The sequence below is a fragment of the Mangifera indica genome, chromosome 1 (genome assembly GCF_011075055.1).
Source record: "Mangifera indica cultivar Alphonso chromosome 1, CATAS_Mindica_2.1, whole genome shotgun sequence".
Taxonomy (NCBI): domain Eukaryota; kingdom Viridiplantae; phylum Streptophyta; class Magnoliopsida; order Sapindales; family Anacardiaceae; genus Mangifera; species Mangifera indica.
The window spans coordinates 20,874,016-20,895,038 of record NC_058137.1 but is presented as its reverse complement, the minus strand read 5'-3'; the positions used below and the strand labels follow the sequence as shown (position 1 = coordinate 20,895,038).

Genomic DNA, 21,023 nt, shown 5'->3' with positions numbered 1-21,023 from the left:
CGTCTCCAATTATAGAGATTTTTTTCGTCCCCATCCCCGCCCTTTTCCCCTTTTTTATAGGGGAATTCCCTCCCCATTAGGGTCGGGGAGGGTAGGGGCCCCTAAAGTCGGGCCCAAATTGTCATCCCTAAACATAATACTCAATCATATTATAACACATTATTATTTATATATAAAATTGTATTTATAGCATTATCCTAACACTAAATATTAATACAATAAAACTGTATACCTATTTTGGCTACATAAAAATATATACACTTATATATGTGCTCGCGTGATTAGGTGATTTTAAATTTAATAAAACTATATGCATAAACAATGATATATCATCATATGATTGAGTATTATTTTCTTTTTAATTTTTAACTATTCAATCATATAATAACACATTGTTATTAAACACAAAAATTATGCACATAATACAACTCTTTTGAATTAGGATAAAATAACACCCAACACACATAAACGCATACAGATTTATATTTCCGAAGTGAATATGCATAATATTGCTCACACTAATAATATTATGATTCCAAGTATGTAACAATTCCAGTTGTGAATTTGCATGGCACTTAATATTCTAATTCCATTATAAATTTACCTAAACATTTAAGTTTCTCGAAACTTCAATATTTGATTTTAAAGGCTTGATCATTGGAAACATAAAAATATAACGCTTTGCAAATTTTGCAGCCCACAATAAGGCATTTCCAACATTTTGCTGTTCCTTTCTACTTGACTGCTTTTAGTGGTTTAAACATCAAAAACAGATTCACAGATGATAATACTATAAGTATATTCAGGATTCTCACATAAAGATATCACAGAAAATTTGACACTGCATTGGCTGCTCAAGAGGCATATTCAATCATTAGATTGTACTCCACACAATTCTAACATTACAGAAAACCAATCGACAAATTCTCAATCAGACACGTTTTGGTGGAATGTATTGGATGCGCTCATCTTCGCATAAGTTCTGCAAGAAGTCCAACACAACAGCCAAATGGGAAAAGCAAATTAACTCAAGTCGATGACATGTTTCAAATAAGCATACCCAACAGAGCAACAGAACAGTTTTCAGTTTCTTACTTGGCTTCAGAATACATAACACAACAATAATAAACAATCGATCAAAGAAGTGCTAGGATGAGAACAATTGCTGCATCAAGGGATTCTTTTCTATTCAGCCTAATTAAAAAATCTCTTCCTCCACTGATAGTATTTTGGTTCTTCAACTTCTTTCTCTTTTTCTTCCTATTCTCATCTGCATCCTAGAACTAGTCAATGATTATGAGTTAGCAGTTTTCACATTCATCTCATTCTCATCTACATTCCTAGAACTATTCATTGATTATGAGTTCAGAGATTTAACATTAATCTACTTGTCAACCATAGGCTCCCAAGTTTGCAATATTGTCCTAGTGGGTTTCTACCCTCCCTGCAATGATGTTCGTTAGACTTAAGTAATATCATCGAAATGCCAGTATCTTTGGCCAGATACTGAAAACTATTCCATGAAATAATTTGTTTAATCTTGGTTACCTCAACCCTTCAATTCATAACAGCTTGGCCAGCTCATCCAAAACATATGCCATTCTAGAAGTCATCATCAATATTTATCTTTTGAGAATGTTAGCAACAAACAGCATCTCAACCTCAAAATGCACCACGGATTATAGGCCAAGAATGGATGATTTGACAGAAAAAAAAGCATGCACAACATCAATAATATTGATATCACTGCCCACCTAATTGAAGATCAAACAACTAGCATATGATGTCATTCAATCAATTAGAATTTCTTATTTTTTATTTGGTAAGTATCAATTAGAATCTTGCAAATAATATAAAATTTCAAACCTGCAAGTCCTCTGGCAGTGCCTCTGAGACAGCAAGAGTGTAGCAACCAGGGACAAATTTTCCTGCAAAATATTTAAGGAATTTGAGAGACCGAGTACCAAAAATTACTACCCAATGATATCAAGAGCAATGCACAATGTCACACACAAGAATGAAACAGCTAGATTTCCTCTTAACAAAACAACCTATATTTCCAAAAAAGAGTAGTATCTTCTATAAACCTTCAATCAATCTTATTTCCACTTCACATCAACAATATCCATAATAAGTTTCTTTTTCAAGTTTCAGTCTTCAACTTCAAAATCATTGATAAATTTGTTGCTTCTGATCCAAAATAATACGTCCAACTTTGAATAAGAACGATGAATGGGACGTTTCTAGCTTAAATACACATTCTTCATGGCAATTCAAAATGTCTTTGTATGATTTATTGCTCTACAAAAATAATGTCCAAAATTAAAGTTTAAACATCCACCAACATAGTAGAGCATACCAATTCGCAACCAGCGAGCAGCCCAACTTCTAGTAGGATCCATGACTGATATTATCCTGTAAAAATCAAAGTAAACATCAAGCAAATGTCAAATAGAGGATGCTTTCTATAGTTCAATTGTATCAATATGAAGCAAAAAATTAAGTTGAACATATGCGGACATAAAGCAGCAAACAAAACAAAGCATACCCATTGAAATTAGGAGTAGTACAATCAACAACACGCTCGTGATCTTCATCCATCTTGAAGAAGGGGCAGTTCTCACACCCCGATTCTCTAAACTGTAAGAGTCATTCTCAGTAACTCAAACCCTAACAGAACTTAAAACCCATGAATACCAAACAGGATGAATGATACCTGATCATAAGTTTTGACAAGGCGGCAACGCAAGCAAGCTCTAAGCTCATGGCCAAAACTTGTTGGTATTTGAGCTGGTGCACTTCCCATTGTTTCCACAGGCCTAAACTACCAGAGATTTAAACTTCTTTCTAGTTACTTAGAGATCTGTGAATGTATTCCATTCAAATAAATGTTAGGAAAATTATTATTATGTAAAAATTGCTTTTAAATAACAATTTCTTCCGAGTGAAAAAATGGTATTATCGATTTTAGGGTCACTAAAAAAAAAACTTCATAAAAAATACCCAAGTGTTAAAACTCAAAAAATAAGTTATTGTTATGCGATCAAAATATCTCTCACAAATCAACTTGTGGTTATGACTATAGAGTGACTAGTGAATAGCGATATTCCCCAGCTTGCAAGTAGTGGATTAGGTCTACAAAAGAACAACTTATCTTCTAGAAGCTTCCCAGCAAAATTCAAGGACCACCTTCACCACAATCTCAGCATTAACTTCACATTGAATGGGTATTTCCTATTACTAAGGAAACAACCTCCTAAAAATCAGCAAAAACAGTTAAACTAAGTTATGCTACCAACCATTTTGGAAGCTGCCACGACATCTTGACCTTTAACTACTACATTATTTCTAATGTAGCATTGCCACTATAAATACAAATAGTGATCAAGGGAAAAGGGCATAATCAAAGAATCAACTACAAACACTCAGCTGTTACTATATTGTAATCTTATTCTATCAGCTCAATAACACACCGTGAACATAAACTCTTCAATTTTCAGACCGAACCATGTAAAAAATTATCTGTCTCTTGTTTACATACTGCATCTTTTCGTATTTTTACATCTGAATCTCTCTGATTTGATATACTTCCGTTTGGTGCATATTTTCACACCAAAAATTATCTTTAACCACTTTCATAATGTTTAAAAAAAAAAAACTAACCCTAAATAGATAATACCTCAAAAAAAGCGTCTTACATATATGAACATATCACATTACCCATAAATATTTATCCAATACACTCTCAACAAATATATGCCCATTTTATTTTGCTTCCTTCAAATTAGATATTTGAAACAAATACATTTCTTATAATATAGTATGTAAGTTCCACAACCAAAAAAAAAAAATCTGAACTTTGTACAGAGGCACAAAGGATTTGAACCTGTTACTGCGTAACTCAAGATGAATAGTGAATTGAACACTTACGGATAAATTCATGAAAAATTTTTGAAGAAAAATCAGAAATTTGAAAGGAAAAAATTAAAATTTTTTAAGATATTAATATAAAATTTTAAAGGGGAACCTGTTGAAGCTTAGTGGCGGAGCTCACTCTGTGTTCTGAGGCGACGATGCAGTCGATGGCTGTCTCCGTGATCGGGCGATGTCAATTTTTGAGAGAAAGAAGAGCTAGGGATTTAAAGATGGCGGTTATAGGCGTCCAGTCTCGGATAAATATTTTATAAAGGTTATTACTATATTTTTCTAAATTTTAATGAGGCCAAACGACTTTTTCTCGTCCATATTTTAATAAGGATTAAAAACTCAAAATTTTATTTAAAATATTAGTTAAAATTAGAGATGGAGCCATAATTTAATAAAAAAATTAAAGTTTTATTACATATGTCTCTCTCAGTTTGAAAATCTCACTTTTTTTTACCTAAAGTTTGAAAAATCAATATTTTCCCTTTAAGGTTTATAAACCATTACTAGATATGATTGTCTTCAATCGCATTGGGTCTTCCTGTTAATCAAATCTCAACCACTAAACAAACCGATTTTCTCTGACAAAGACAATCATCAGAGGTCTCAAAAGGCCATGTCACCTTTGTCTAAGACCTCTGACAATCGTCTTCATCTCAGACAAAGATAATTAAAGGAAGACACTCAAATAAAAATAATTTTCTCTTCGTTAGAGAAAATCAATTTCGCTTATGGTTGAAATTTGATTGACATGGAGAGCCACATAGCTAGAGACAACCGTCTTTGACGATAGTTTATAAACTTTAAAGGGGAAATATTGATTTTGTAAACTTTAGATGAAGAGATATAAAATTTTCAAACTGAAAAGAGTAAACATAATAAAATTTTAGTTTTTTAAATTTTTTTATTAAGTAAAAATTTTACTCTTGTTCTTAATTGAGATTTCAAATAAATGGGTGAGATTTTAGGTTTTTTAAACCTATAAATATGATTTTGATAACATATCAAAACTTAGGTGGGAAATAGTCCTTTGACCTTTTAATAATTAAAATTAAAAAAAGGTTAGGATATGACTTCACTGGCCTCTAATTTCAATTTGGTTGATTAAAATTAAAATAAATAATAATTAACTTAAATGAATTGTAATCACATAAATGTCAAGAAATTGATACATAGGATGTGCTTATAAACCATGAGTAGTTATATAAGTATAAAATTAATTTTCAAAATTTTAATATAATATTTAAAAATATATATATACATATAGTTTTATTATTAACATCTATTTGAAACCTTAAATCTCCATTGTTGCAGCTATACATATCGGCTTCAGTCACCGAGCCTGTGAAATTGGGCAATGACGTTTAAGCTTAAATCTCCTGTCGAGTTACCATCAGGGTGCTCTTGATTTTTCTATATTTTACATTTCTATTCATGTTGAAGTAAAATGGCTTTTAATCATTCAAACCTTTTAATTAAAAAATAAAACAAATAACACTGCTGCTGGGTTTAATTGAATTATTTAATAAAATTAAATATATATTATTTAATTGAATTATTTATTTTACAAATATATATTATTTAATAAAATTAATTGAATTATAATTTGTAGTGTATAATATAAATATTTAAAATAAATATAAAATTTATATAATATATATGTAAAGAAAATAATAAAAAATGAAAAAAAATGTAGACATAATTACTAATTAAAAATTTTTGTTAAATATAGTTATGTATATATATTTTAAAAAATAATAAAACTATGTACATCTATTTTAAGTATACATTTTATGTATATTATCATATAATTGAATAATTTTGAATTAAAGATAAAGTAATCTTCAATTACGTGATGACACATATAAATATATATTTATTTGTATTTTGAAATAGATATATATAATATTACTTTTTAAAAAAATATGATGTACGGTTTGGTTCAATTTAAAAATTGTCCAAATCGCAATCCAAATTAAGAACTACTTTTGAAAAATTAATCAACTCAAATCAAATTATTTTACAAATCAAATCATAATTTTTAAATAGTTTGGTTTGATTTACGATTTAAACTGAATTATGCACACCCTGTTTTTAGTCTCTCCTTTACTTGACTAGGGTCCTGAGTGACTTGTTATTTCATTAGAAGTGCTGGTTGTGGTGACAAAGTGCTTAAAATTATGCTAGAGAAAACTGGCCTAGTTGCTGTCAAAGGTAAAGAACATAGCGAGAGTTTCAGTTGAATTATTTATTTTAATCTAATGTTTTCAGAGAAGGCTTGACTCTTTTGTACAAATCTTGCTATTCTCTGAGTCTGCATCAATTAATCTCTCTGAAATTTCTGTGCTTAGACGAATGCTGAACTACCCATTTAGATTTTTTTTCATCAAATAATATATGCTTGATATTTCCTTTCAAATGGCAATTGTCATTCCCTATTTTTTCACTGGTTTTGCCGAGCATAAAGATGTATATCAAACAAGAAAATTTAATATGTTATATGATGAATGCGTGGGAACTTTATTTTTTGTGCAGACAAATTTGCTTGAGCACTAGGGGCCTGAGACGACTGTCATACACTGTTACAGTGATTTTGTCTGGTTACATGATCGTCGTTTTGAGAAGTTCAAGGGGATCGTCTTTTTTAGAAGTTCTAGATCGGGCCTGAGTCTGAAAGCATTTTCTTTTAAGGAGGAAAAGGTGGTTTGTAAGTTCCAACATCACCCACATGAACTTTGAGCTTTCAACCGCGGATGATATTGTGTGGTGGGCTCAGGGCTGGGACCAAGATGGAAACTAGTATGTGGAGAGATGGTGCCTTTCTTAAGGTTCACGGGGATACATCAAGATATAAATCACTCAACCACATAATTCTGTAAAGATTACAAAGCAAAAACGTAAAATATTATTTTTATTTAAGGCATAAAAAAACCCACAAACTACATAAATGAAACATTTGATCAACCAGAAATATGTTGGTCTCTCAATGCACTACAAGCGAGAGAATTGTGTAGCAGAAGGGAAGTAAGGCACAACCAATGGAGCTCCAGAAGATGATGGTTTTGATTTGCTTTTAGCTTTTTCTTCTGAAGAAACTTTCACGATTCCCAGATCACCATTATTATCAGACACACGTGAAGACTCTGAAGAAGGCATGAAACAGCTTAAAAACACAGACAGAACAGCCATTTTTTTATCGGCTTTTAGCAGAGAGAGGGGAGTAGAAGTAGAAGCAAGCAGTTTAATTTAGTTATGGATGAAGCTTCAGGTTACATGCTTAGCAAATTTATAGGGAGAGATGGTAACGTGTAGCTTCTGCAATACAAACTAGAATGACTAGAAGAGACCTCTCCTGGTGGGGCTGTGGCGGCTTTGACTGGATTCTAATTCTTTGTATTTAGACCATGAATTTGTTAAACATCTCTTTCTACAACGAGATTTATCAGAAAATTTTGACTATAAATGACTTAAATAGTTTACCAGAAATTTCCAGTTTGCTTCCAGGAAAGTGCAAAATATTCTGTGTTTCTATTGGATGGTCATCGTACAAGATTTGACAAAAGCCATATCCAGAACGACTGAGGATGGATTCCTTTGCAATTTGCCTGCATCCTCTTGAAAATTATTTGATTAGTTGCTGTGTCAATTACTTGAAGACCACTCATAATTTCTAAGATTGGGGTCCATAGATAGGGGAAGAATATTTGAGTGGTTGGTTTTTGGGAAATAGCAGAGGCAACTCTTGCGTCTTACGGAAACTTGACCATGTGGAGTTGAACACAGCTATTTAGATGTTGATGTTCATTTATGCCTTGCCTTGTGCCAATTTAACACTGGTTGAGCAAGAAAAGCATTCATCCTCTTCCTTTAAGGTGTAAAATTTCAAATATTTCAGATGTATAACAGTTTTAGCTTCATTTTTTTATCAGTTAGATTGGTGATTTTCCCTAGTTTTTGTCAATTTACCCAAAATTTTCGCCCAATGATCTTTCAATTTTGCTGTTTAAAATGCCACAAATGGCCGTGAAAATATGGGTCTATCAGGACTTTACATGGGCATGAAATGACATGGCATGCCTTAAATTTACAGCTTCAATAAGAGAGGGTGATTTCGGTCTAAATTTAGAGTCTCTAATTCTCTTAACCCTAATGAAAAGAAAATTTTCTAATAAAAATAAAGAAGAGGGTGAAGACAAAGATAAAAAAATTTCTGTAATCAGAGATGAACTAGAAATAGAGATATGTGTCCCGTCCCCATTCTGCCCCATGTTGTCCTGTCTCATCTTTACCCTTTTATATTAATTTCTTTATTTAAAATATTAATATATTTTTTTAGTATTAAATTATTTATATTTTTTAAATTTATTTATATTTTTGTTTTATATATTGAAATGATTAATATATAATATTTGTGATATTTTAAATAATAAATTGATTTTAATTTTAATTAATTTTATTATTTAATATATTTAAATTACATTTAAAGAATAAAAAAATATTTTTTCTTAAAAATGAAAGAAGATTTTTCAAATAAAAGAGGATGGGAAATTTTGTTTTGTAAGAGGATAAAAAATCTTTATTATTCCTATAATTAAAATGGTTCAAAGACGGGGAGCAATATACCCTATTGGGATGGGGACCGGAGATTGAGATCCCTTTACCATGCCATCCCGAAATCCAACCTTATCCATTTTCAATCACAAACTTTTACTTCTCAGTTCTCACACTCCTCCTGGGGCTCAGCTCAGAGGCATTCTCATCAACCATGGCCTGCACAATGAGGCTAACTAAACCCATGCGTGCGAGTTCACACGTACACATATCTTCTTCTATGCCTATTCACAGCTATCAAGTTCTCATCTTTAACACCAGAAATAGCCGAAAGGAGTTCAATAAACAGAGTGTATTGTTAGGCCAACAGAACTTGATTCCAGTTCCCAAATCCTCCCAGCCAAACGACAGCGTTGTGCCATCAGAGGATGATGAAAATGGTGTCTCTCTTGGCACCATGAAATTGCCTCCAAACACCGATCTCCAGCACTTCGACAGTTTACTTTTCCAGGTATTTTATTATATGATGAATTACTATTATTTATATTACAAGTCATGGTCATGAGAAGAGTTAAAAATAAAGCAAAATCAAGTCATGGTCATTAGGTGTAATGATTTTTCAACTTAATATTGTCAGTGAAAACTGCATTTTGATTATTAAATCGAATTATGAAAAATACATTACGTAATTATGCATCTTAAATTAACCGAATTTTCTTCTGGGTTTCTTTGTCCTCTGCTTTGTTTATTAGTTCTTTACCCTCAGCTTCAGCCATAGCAATAATAATAATACTGGAGACAAATGAGTAAAGCTAATTTAAATATCTCTACTTGTGTAATTTACTAGCTACCATCCAATTGATTTGCTGCAAATTTGGAGCCACATCCTTGGAAATTATAAACTAAAAATTCAAAAAAATAAAAAGGAAGTATCACAATTTGCTGATTCAATGTTCTGTTTATTTGTTCTGTTTTTGCTTGTCTTTAAAATAGTGGGCTAACAGTCTTTGTCAAGGAGCTAATCTGCCTCTTCCTATGCCCCTCAAGGTGAGTCAGTACTTTTATCTCTTGTCTTTCGAGTTTAAAGCTTGTAATCGGAAAAAAAAAAAAAATGAAGCTATTTTTTATAATCTAAGGGGACAAACATTTAACACTCCAAGGGGTTTTCATGTTCATTAAAACTTCTTAAATTTTAGTTTTTGACTCTGAATGTGTTGGAACTCATAAAACGGTGGGAAGTGAACAATTGTGAAATGGGAAAGCAAACGGTTGTGAATTGGGGAAGAGGCAATTATGAAGGCAGTTATGGGCAAGAATAAGAGTGGAAAACATAGACAGTTATGAAGGCAGTTAATGGAGACAGTTATAGGCAAGTACAAGAGAGGGAATTTGGAGAAAAAGAGGCAAGGAAAAATTGGGTTTTGTTTGGCCAATCTTTGCCAATTGAGGCAGAGAACTAGCCTCTTGAAAGCTTGTGAATTGGAGAGAGTCTAGCCTCTCGAATGTTAGACAAATTAGGGAGAGATTTTGGTCTCTCAAAAGTCAAACCTAAGAGGGAAAATTGTTGCTTGTTCTTTTTTTTTGGTTATTGTTTTGTGTGTAAAGGAATAGCAACTGTTATCCATTATAAAGTTGGTTGTTTGTAGAGCTTGCCAAATTCTTAATGGAATGATATTAGAGTAGGTACAATTTTTGAAGATGAAGAGGATTGATTTAGTGAAGGATGAGATCAAGAGTGACTATTTGCCTGGAGATTCACGGAATAAGAGGACTTACCAATTTTCTCATGTAGAGGACAAGGTGATTCTCAAATGAGCTGATAATGTTTGGACTCATAAAAAAGTGAGAAGTGGGCAGTTATGAAATGGGGAAGCAACCAGTTATGAAATGCGGAAGTGGGCAGTTATGAAGATAGTTATGGGCAAGAATAAGAGTGTGAAATGCAAACAGTTATGAAGGTAGTTTATGGAGGCAGTTATAGACAAGTATAAGAGAGGGATTTCGGATAAAAGAAGGCATGGAAAATTTGGGTTTTGTTTGGGCAACCTTTGCTAGTTGAGGGAGATAGCTAGCCTCTCGAAAGTCAGTGGAAGTTGAGAAAGTCTTGCCTCTCAAATGCTAGACAAATTGGGAAAGATTTTGGTCTCTTGAAAGCCAAACCAAAGATTGAAAATTGTTGATTATTCATTCTCCTTTTTGTTACTGTTTTGTGTGTAAAAGAATAGCAACTCTTATCCATTGCAAATTTGGTTGTTTGTAGAGTTTGCCAAGTTCATAATAGAATGTAGATAGCTTGAGATTATCTATTAGAATGAGCTATAACTTCATATTTGCAAAATTAATTACATATGATATGGATATTCAAGTTAGTGCATAAGAAATGAAGACCAAAGTTGTGAGGCTTCTGGTTGTATGGCAGTGGACACAAAGGCCTTGTTCTTTATTGGTTTAAGAAAAAAAATATGAGAGAGACAAAATCTTGAAATTTTTATGGGTCATTTGATTTAGTGACCTTATAATTCTTAAATGTTTCGAAGCTTCTGGGTTGTGTATCTTAATATTCTATGCACTAGAGCTATTATTTCATTTTCCATATACCATATTTCTTTGGCCGGCCACTAATTTTGACAATTATCCTAACTTGGTTGTGTAGTTACTTCCTGTTTGGTACATGTAAAAGATTTTAGATTTTATAGTATCTTTCTGGGTAAAATGTATTGTGAAAGTAATAACAAGTTACAGTTATTGATCATATATATAATATTTGTAACCTTGCTCAAATTGCTGGTAAAAATGTCATCTGGAAAACCATAAACTTCGAAGCATTATCTCAGGACCAGGATCCTAATCCGAGCTCTATCTGGGCAAATGCACTAATATGATTGATAGATAAAGAAAATACAGAATAATATAGTACCAGTAAAAACTCTAGTTGTCTAGCTGGTGTCATTAATGCACCTAGCTAACTTCCTGTGAATGTTACATCAATTTTATAAATGTATTGCTTGCAATCTCAAGGATTTCAACGGGATATGCTTTTTTTTTTGGGGGGGTTATAGAGCGTAACTACTGTAGAATTGACTTAAAGATGTTTATTTGACATCTTCCAAACACTGAACAGGTAGACAAAATACCTGGTGGAGCACGACTGGGTTTTATTACAGTTGGGGATGGACAGACTGAGGTCCTTGTGTACATAGATTGCTTGGTTTTTCCGGCAACTAGCAGTTCAGGTCCAATATTTCGAGCTATTAGAAATGGACCATTAAAGGATAAACCACCACCTGGTGAACCACGAATCATGAGAAGTCTTCTGCAAGCCCTCCAGAAATCAGTTGAAATTGCTAGAGTTTGAACAAGTTTTGTAGTTAAGGTGTAATGATAAAAATCTCAGCACTTTTTGTTATAACTGATATTTCCGCCCTTGTGTATAGCATTTTAATTTCTAGTGCTTGGTTAAGGCAAAGAATTTTCTGTTCACTTAGATCTCATTTCTGTATTTCTATACACAATAAAATTATGCGTATATTTTTTTTATACAATTTGGATATACAAATGATGTGTTATCATATAATTGAATAATCTTTAATTAAAAATGAAAGTAACATCCAATCATATGGTAACACATCATTTATATATCCAAATTATGTACACATAACATTACTTTTCTATGTATACCCTCAACACATGCCTGTTGGAACATGAACTTTAACTAAGCTCACATTGTATATAATGTAATGGCCCTAATGGGTATCCAAAATGTCAGTCCTTTTTTAACCCTTAAGTTTGAACAAATACATACATCCACTTACTGTTTTGGTTTTGAAATTGCGTTGAACACTCAATTCTATAAGTTTCTATCTCACATTGGACAACATGTGAAACACTAAATTTATAGCAATGCAAGAAAATTTAAAACCAACGAATTGCCAGAAATACCCACATTACCAAGTCCTCATTGTAACATAGTTAACCAAGGCAAAAACCGAAACAATTGGTCATGAAAGTTAACAACCTCTGATTCATCATCTTTCACTTTTTGTTCATAATTCGAACAAGCCCTTCCTCCCCACAATTATAACACCCTCTGTAACACCTGCATGTGCATAACAAGGTTAGCTTAGTCATTTTATAGAATTATGATTTGAATTGATAAATGAGTTTTGTGAAAAAAAATGACCGAGTATGAGAAATTATATAGAGGTTGCTGAAGAAAGGATGCAAGTTTGTTTGTGTTGTGCCAAATGGGCTAAGTGGATAACATGCCACATCAAATAATTTAGGAGATTGAACTATTGTTCAATGAGAATACACGACCATTCCAGTAGTCATTTGATTCAAAAATATATTTAAACGAGCACATTACACACGATGAATACGTTTTATACACGTTTGATATTTTACAGAAATTTGATATTGTTCATTCTAGAGTCCAGAGGCCATTTTCCGACTAAGTTAAATCCGACATCAAACTATGCTTGCAAAGAATCTAGGTAAATAGGAGGTCAGATTTTCGTTTCAGAAGTGATTTTCATGATGTGTAAAATTTTATATAATTCTGGAAAAGTGTAAAGAGCTTATTGGGATTTGTTTGATATTAAATATATAATTTAAATGATTAAGATGTGGATTTAAGAGGTTGGATTTTTGTGAATACTAGGGCTGTTAATTGGGCCAAGTAAGCCTAGGCCCGTTTGAACAAAAAAATTTACTTTAGACTGAATAAAATTCAAGCCTCCAGCTAGTCTACACAAACTCGAGGCCTTATAGAGCCTGAAGCCTGAAAAGTCATTATGAGCAAAGGGTTTATTTGTCAGGTTTGTAAACCCATAGGGGATTGTACGAGTGTTTTGGTAGGTTTTAAAAGTTACATAACAGACCCAAAATAAGCCCAAACTCCAGCCAAATTTTTTTTTTTTTATGGACCTGAACTTGAATAAACTGAGCCCCATTTATTAAACTCGATTAACAACCCTAATGAATACAGTGGTTTGACTGGAATTTTATATGAATGTCATGTTTATACGTACACTGTAATGATTGTACAAAGGATTTGTGTGATCATTCATAACACCTAAAATCTATTAATGTTCATGTAGAAGAGTGCACAATCATTCATATGGTAAAGTGATGATTGCCTTCAAAATCTAATGGGTATATGTTCATGATAGATCGACAATTGTTCATTGAGTTATCGTATGAGAATTTAAAGAATAATCAAGATACATTGAAGTATTAAGATAAGTTTGAGAGAGAATATGATAAGACATAAGTGTCATGAGCATATACATAGAAGTTAAATAGAGCTCAAGATGAGATTTACCTGGGCTCGATAACATGACTTTAGAAAACAGATCATAGATTGATGATTTTTTAAATTTGATTTTAAGAAAAACGACTTTGCATGTTTTACAAGGGTTAAGGTGATAAATTGGGAGATACAGATCTCATTTTGCACAATTGAAATTTATATATCCCTTAAGTATATGTTTAGGATATGAAGTTTCCGTAGACAGAGAAATTTTTAAGTATCTATGAAAACATAACTTTTTCACTTGATTTTAAAGAATTTTTTAAGAAAGTCATTATAAAGAGGTATTTGTGAGACTGTAATATAGACTATACACTTACAAAGATGTGTTATACCTGTAGAGCGGACGAGTCGTTCACCATATGCACCCACATTTACATAGAGATTCAACCTGGTTGCCTATTAAAATGGTTATGCATGCATTAATTTCTTGTAGTGTCCAATTCGGTTTTTCCATTACTCTTATGATTGACTTGTAACTAGCACATTATTTTACCCTCTACTCTCTGTAAGTGACCAATTAATTTGTAAATTCCATAAAGTATTTTGTTTTTTATTTTATTTTTTTCAAGCATACCCTCCCTACAAAAGTAGTATTGAGAACATTTTCTCTATTTACTTTAGTTTGTTTTGTCCCCAGCCATGATGCTCGGGCAACCCAAGCTTGCCAGTGGCCTTTCAATGGTGTTACATAAGAGGATGACGCTATACGTTTATCACACCAGAATTATGGCCAAAGGACTATTTTTCATTAAAGTATATTGGTATCTCAAATTTTCACTTGTTAATTTTAAAAATCTCATTTACTCATCTATAAACAGTTAAAATTACGTTTTAAGGACAAAATTATCATTTTATCCGTAATATTAAAAATAAATTAAAATTTAATCTAGCTTTCCCCCCTAATTCTTAAAAACTAACTATTTTCCCCTAAGCCAAGTTTTAAAAAATAACATTCTCCTTTTAGGGTTTAGTTTTCAATCCCGGGCGTCATCGCTGATGATGAAACTTCCCTGATGCATCACCATGATCTGGTGTTGTCTCTTCCCTCCTCTAGAACATAGGCCAATGTAGATCTACCAAGGAAAGACAAAGAGCTTCGTTGGAAGACGAAGCTCATCGTCTTCCTAAAAGAAGACGTATGGGAAAACGAAGAGCTTTATCATCTTTTCAGGCCAGATTTACGTTAGCCGACATTCTAGAGGAGGGAAGAGAGAACGTTGAAGCATGGTGATGCGTCGAGAAAGTTTTTTCATCGGTAATGACACCAGATTTGACGTCAGAGATTGAAAACTAAACACTAGAGAGAAATGTCATTTTTTTAAACTTGGTCTAAGGGGGAAATATTTAATTTTTAAGGGTTAGGGGGAGAAAAAGAGATAAAATTTTAAGGAGTTAGAGTTCCGCTAATGTTAATTGTTTATGGGTGGGTAAATGAGATTTTCAAAGTTAATAAATGAAAACTTGAGACAACATCATACTTTGGGTGGGAAATAGTCCTTTGGCCCCAAAATTATCGATAACCATAAAATATTAACTTGCTTTAAGTATTTCTGTAAAATTTTAGAAGCGTTCGGTTCAGACAATGTTTTATTATTAAAATTAAAATGTTATCTTAAATATAAATTATTTATAATATTGTGTTTGATTAGAAATAATAAAATAATATTAATATATTATTTTATTTAAACTCTTTCAATATAATTATCTTAAAATATTTTTTTGATTATTTGTTATATTAATAAAAAATATGATTATTTTTATCCTAAAAAATAATAAATAAAGATACAATTATAATAAAATTAAGGTAATATTTTAATACTTAAAATAAAAATAATGATCAAATTAACTTTTATATTATTTATTATTTTCCTATTAATAATAAAAATTATTATATAAATTAAATAAAATAATATAAATAATAGATGATAAACTAAAAGAGGCTCTTTATTCCTTTAAATCAAATGCCCCTTAATGCTATGTACAACCCTTCATCATTTCCTGTGGTGGGGTCAGAGGCATCAATCTTGAAGATGGCCGAGGGGAAAGGGAAGCATCATTTTTAAATGCTTAAATAAACACATGAAAAATGGGCCAAAGGACTATTTCCCCAGGCATCAATCTTGAAGATGACAGAGGAAAGGGAAGCATCATTTTTATATGCATAAATAAGTACATGGAAAATGAGCAAAAGGAGTATTGTCCACCAAAGTTTTAATGTTTTTTCAAAGTTATATTTACAAAATTTGAAAAATTTGAAATCTTATTTATAATCTAATTGAGATTAAAATTTTTTATTAGAAATAAGGATAAAACCGTTATTTTATTAATAATATTTAAAAAATTATAAAATTTATTATATTTTGCTCTTAAGTTTTAAAATTAACAATTTCATCCTTATCTAAAGTTTATTTAATTTTAAAAGGTCACATTTTTCCCTAAATTTTAAAAATTAAAAATTTCACTTTTATCTAAAATTTTCTAACTTTAAAAACCCATATTCACCCCCCCCCCCCCCCCATTAAACTTAGGATTTTTTTCTTCTTCCCTCTAGCTACTATCTTTGACGTCAATGATCTCTCTTCTCTATCCTAAAACATTGGACGACACCTCCCCTCTCCAGATCTCTTCATCTTTGACGAAGAGATCGGTTTTTTTATCTTAACAAAGAGATTTGAAGAGGAGAGGTCTCCGTGCGCTGATCAAAATTTTAGATGAAGAGGGGAGGTCGTCAATGTTAGAGATAGTAGTCGAAGGAGTGAAAGAAAAAACCATAGATTATGGGTGTAGAAATTGTGACTGTTCAAAATTAAAAAACATTAGACAAGGCTGAAGGTGTTAGTTTTTAAACCTTATGAGGAAAATGAATGAATTTTATTTTTTTTCAATATTATTAGTAAAATAATGATTTTACCCCTATCTCAAACAAAAAATTTTAATGGTAATTGACCTATGGATAAGATTTTTAGTTTTTTAAACTTTGTAAATATAATTTTTGAAACGCATCAAAACTTAGGTGAAAATAAGTTGGTCAGCCTGGAAAATGTGATTGCCTTAGTGGCTGCTAATTTTGCATCTCACCTCAATTGGATTTCGTCATGAAAATGTCTTTTTGCTCACAACTTCATGGTTTTTTGCATCCAGTTAGTTTTATTTATATCATGTAGAAATTTTTTAATAAACAATTCTATTGAAAGCAGCAAAATTGGAAAATAAACTTCATATTCAGGAAAAAAAAAAGAAGAATAACCAAAAGTTTCGTGGGTCAGTGAGGATGCAAGTAGTCGTGTTTATATAATTTCAAAAAGAAAATTTCCATTCCATGCACTTGAGTCAAATTTTGAATTTTTAGACAATACATAATATATATTTTAATTTGTCAATAAATTAATTATTATTTGTAAAGAATGTTAATTCTATAGAGTTGAAAGTCTTGAAAGTGAGGCCAAGAAATGAAAAATAAGAAAGATTACGGCGCATAAATAATTAGAATAAATTTTAATATAATAAATGATATGTTAATATGTGATTAGGTTATTTTTAATTTTTAATTATTTAATTATAAAATAATATATTATTATTTATATTTAAAATTATATTAATTATTTATATACATAATTTTATTGATAAAAAATTTCTAAATTTTTTATGGCCAAAGGACTATGTCCCACCCAAAGTATCATCTTATCTTAGTTCTTACCTTTTAACTTTGAAAATCTCATTTATCCACTCATAAGCGGTTAAAGTTAATGAAAGTCTAACTTTTTAAATTTTTAATTCTTTTTGCCCCCCAAACCCTTAAAACCAACAATTTTTCCTATTGACCAAGGTTTAAAAAAATAACATTTCCTCCTCAGGGTTTTGTTTTCAAAATCCAACGTCATCTTCAAAGCTTCTCTGATGGCATCTCATTTTTCTTCCTCTGACAATCACTCCCTCACAATCTTCCCCTCTAATCGATGATTGTAAACCTAGCAAGAGACAAGATTTTTCATCTTTCCAACAAAGTTGAGTTATTTTTGGCATCAATCAACTCTATCCAAGTTTTCAAACAAGAGAAGCTTGACCACTAGGGGGAGAGGAGACATCAAGAGATATTTGTCATCGACAACAGTATCAGATTTAACGGTAAAGATCTAAAAACTAAACCCTAAGGGGGAACTATCATTTTCTAAAACTTGAGTTAAAGGAAAACTTTTAGTTTTTAATGTTTTAGTTTATTTTTAATATTACAAATAAAATAACGATTTTATCCTTAAAACTATTAATTTTAACCACTCATAGGTGAATATTTGAGATTTTTAAAGTTAAAGATGAAAACTTGAGATAAGAGGATACTTTGAGTGGAAACAAGTCCTTTGGCCATTTCTTATCCCAACTTTCGGTTTATTAGTGCTCGCCATGCAAAGGCCAATGTTGACACTGATATGTTGTTAGATAGAGTATTTTAATCTCTATCCTTCAATCAATCACGGGAACAAAAAACTGTTTATAATTCTTTATTATTATAAAATAATATTAATTTATTTGTAACTTTCAAAAACATAAATAAAATAAAAAAATTAAGCGGTTGGACAGCTATTTCTTGACGGCATTTTACATCAAGTAATATTATATATATTTATTTTAAATATATACATATTTATATATATTATTATATGATTGAGTGTTATTTTATCATCAATTAAAACTCATCTAATCATATAATGATAAATATAAATATATATATATATATTTATATACCTAAAAATACTATACATAATTTTATTATTTTACATTACATTGATTTTTTCTTTCTTGTTAAGGCCAAGCAAAATTCTTCACGTTTACTTAATACCATTAAACTTGGATGGGATTAACATTGTTTAAAGATATAAATGTCAAATTGGATTTAGTCAAAATTAAGAAAGTGAACAGAAATCTCATAACGGTACGTTATTATTATTTAATTTTATAGATAAATAAAGTAGACAAAAAAATCTCATAATAATAGTTTATTATTAGCCACAATTTCTTCCTTCGGCAAGATTCCAGCTTTTTTATTGACCAAGACTCAACAGGGAGGGTCCATCTAGCCTTGATTTTGCATTGGCCAAACGACTATTTCCCACCCAAGGTTTGATGGTTTCTCAAGTTTCCACCCTTTAACTATGAAAACACCAAACACCCACCCATGATCGGTTAGATTTAACAAAATCCTAACGGTGGTAAATTTAATCTCATTTTTCCCCCCTAAAAGTTTAAAAACTAATATTTTTTCCCTAAGCTAAGTTTGAAAATATCTCATTTCCCCCCTAGAGTTTGAAAATATTGCATTTCTCCCCTAGGGTTTATCTCTCCGACACCATCACCAGCCGTCTTCTCCTCCCGACAGTTTCTCTTCCACCGACGGCCTCCCTAAACTCTTGCACTACTCATCCGACGTAGAGATAAGTCGTCTGGGAAGAGAAATCGTCTTCCCAGACGACTTATCTGACGACGACGATCGCAGTTGAAAGATGAAGACGAAGATTAAGCCCGATCACAATTGGAAGATGAAGACGACGACGACGATTGGGAAGACGAAGAGCTTCGTCTTCCCCGACAAAGTTCTTCGTCTTCCACGGCTTCTCCGACTCCGATGGAGGGTCCAAATGGGAGGAAAGAGATCGTCAGAAGGAGAGGATGTTTCGGGAGGGAGAGACCGTCGGCAATGGAGCCGGAGATATCACCAGAGATTTCAAAAAGAAACCCTAGGGTGAAACTGCGATTTTTTAAAACTTAGGTTGGGGGAAAGTTTTAGTTTTTAAAGTTTAGGGGGGTAAAATAGAATCTATTTATGTTTATTTTTAATATTATCGAGAAAATGACGATTTTACCCTTACCACCGTTAGGGTTTTGTTAAATCTAACCGGTCATGGGTGGGTGTTTGGTGTTTCCATAGTTAAAGGGTAGAAACTTGAGAAAACATCAAATCTTAGGTGGGAAATAGTCATTTGGCCTTTTGTATTTTGTGAAGTCAATGCCAGATCAATAGTTTTTCGTGACACTAAAAATTTATATTATAAAAAAATATAAATTAAATGTTTTATTCTAAATTAAGCAAAAATACCCTAAATTAAATTAAATGTCCCATCTTACTCTAAACTAAGTAAAAATATCTTATTTTCAAAACCTCAAGTAAAAATACCTCAAAAAATTTTTAAAATATCAATACTACTCTTCACCACTTTTATATAAACTCACTCTCATGTTTTTTTCATATCATTCAAACTCTCATTCTCACCTTTATTTTTACTCAATATTTGATATTATAAGTTTGTTCAGAAAGAAACAAATTCATATTTCTAAATTCGAGTTAAAAAAGTCAATTTGTGAAAACAAGGTATTTATATGAATCTTAACCCAAAACTTAATTTTATTTATTAAATTAAGTTCGTATATTATATAAAGGGGAAATTTAGATATTTGATAAGATATTAGAGTGTTAAATAAAATGTTAGAAAAATATAAATGATATTTTGATATTAAACAATGTATAAAAGTTTTAAATGAAATTTTAAGAAAATAAAAGGATATTTGAATAAAATTTAGGAGCATTTCAATATAAGACAATGTATATAAATGTTAAATAAAATATTAGATAAATATAAAAGTATTTTAAAATTAAAAAATATAAGAGTATTAAATAAAATACCTCTAAAATAAAAAAATAGACCGGGAATGAGGATTAAAATCCTTCATGAGGACAAAAACAACGAATGAAGTATTCTATCCTATCATTCCTTATCGGAATCCCTCTAATGGTGTTTTGACAGAACTTTATAAATATAATTTTTGAAACGCATCAAAACTTAGGCCAAAATAAATTGGTTGGCCTGGAAAATGTGATTGCCTTGGTGGCTGCTAATTTTGCATCTCACCTCAATTGGATTTCGTCAATGAAAATGTCTTTTTGCTCACAACTTCATTTTTTTTTGGCATCTAGTTAGTTTTATTTATATCATGTAGAAATTTTGCAATATACAATTCTATTGAAAGCATCAAAATTGGAAAATAAACTTCATATTCAGAAAAAAAAAAAAGAAAGAAGGATAGCCAAAAGTTTCGTGGGTCAGTGGGGATGCAAGTAGTCGTATATATATAATTTCAAAGAGAAAATTTCCATTCCATGCACTTGAGTCAAATTTTGAATTTTTAGACAATACATAATATATATTTTAATGTGTCAATAAATTAATTATTATTTGTAAAGAAT

General features: G+C 31.2%; 2 protein-coding genes across 7 annotated transcripts; one reads left to right on the top strand and one right to left on the bottom strand.

The window, feature by feature from the left end:
- Positions 1 to 774: 774 nt before the first annotated feature.
- On the bottom strand, positions 775 to 4,203 carry LOC123208981 (transcription elongation factor SPT4 homolog 2). Of its 4 annotated transcripts, none has more exons than XM_044626684.1 (6): positions 4,055 to 4,203; positions 2,717 to 2,863; positions 2,549 to 2,640; positions 2,360 to 2,415; positions 1,867 to 1,928; positions 775 to 982 (listed from the first exon to the last, which is right to left on the bottom strand). In XM_044626684.1, the coding sequence occupies exons 2-6, from the start codon at positions 2,804 to 2,806 to the stop codon at positions 932 to 934; spliced, it is 351 nt and encodes a 116-aa protein (XP_044482619.1). In that variant the 5' UTR covers positions 2,807 to 2,863; positions 4,055 to 4,203; the 3' UTR covers positions 775 to 931. The 4 variants fall into 4 exon arrangements, with proteins under 4 accessions (XP_044482619.1, XP_044482610.1, XP_044482632.1 ...); XM_044626675.1 differs by having other exon boundaries at positions 4,028 to 4,185; XM_044626697.1 differs by having other exon boundaries at positions 2,717 to 2,824; positions 4,028 to 4,183.
- Positions 4,204 to 8,525: 4,322 nt separating this feature from the next.
- On the top strand, positions 8,526 to 11,944 carry LOC123211864. 3 transcript variants are annotated; one of them, XM_044630825.1, is made up of 3 exons: positions 8,526 to 8,986; positions 9,469 to 9,522; positions 10,159 to 10,817. In XM_044630825.1, the coding sequence occupies exons 1-3, from the start codon at positions 8,690 to 8,692 to the stop codon at positions 10,288 to 10,290; spliced, it is 483 nt and encodes a 160-aa protein (XP_044486760.1). In that variant the 5' UTR covers positions 8,526 to 8,689; the 3' UTR covers positions 10,291 to 10,817. The 3 variants fall into 3 exon arrangements, with proteins under 3 accessions (XP_044486760.1, XP_044486751.1, XP_044486743.1); XM_044630808.1 differs by lacking the exon at positions 10,159 to 10,817 and adding an exon at positions 11,597 to 11,944 and having other exon boundaries at positions 8,531 to 8,986; XM_044630816.1 differs by lacking the exons at positions 9,469 to 9,522; positions 10,159 to 10,817 and adding an exon at positions 11,597 to 11,944 and having other exon boundaries at positions 8,528 to 8,986.
- The last annotated feature ends 9,079 nt before the right edge of the window (positions 11,945 to 21,023 follow it).

Excerpts from the sequence above, each read along its gene's own strand:
- LOC123208981 (XM_044626684.1), bottom strand. The coding sequence starts at position 2,806 with ATGGGAAGTGCACCAGCTCAAATACCAACAAGTTTTGGCCATGAGCTT. Across the intron at positions 2,416-2,548 it reads ACTACTCCTAATTTCAATGG|GATAATATCAGTCATGGATC; the intron begins GTATGCTTTGTT and ends TGATTTTTACAG. Across the intron at positions 983-1,866 it reads CACTGCCAGAGGACTTGCAG|AACTTATGCGAAGATGAGCG; the intron begins GTTTGAAATTTT and ends GACTTCTTGCAG.
- LOC123211864 (XM_044630808.1), top strand. The coding sequence starts at position 8,690 with ATGGCCTGCACAATGAGGCTAACTAAACCCATGCGTGCGAGTTCACAC. Across the intron at positions 8,987-9,468 it reads TCGACAGTTTACTTTTCCAG|TGGGCTAACAGTCTTTGTCA; the intron begins GTATTTTATTAT and ends TCTTTAAAATAG. Across the intron at positions 9,523-11,596 it reads CTCTTCCTATGCCCCTCAAG|GTAGACAAAATACCTGGTGG; the intron begins GTGAGTCAGTAC and ends AACACTGAACAG.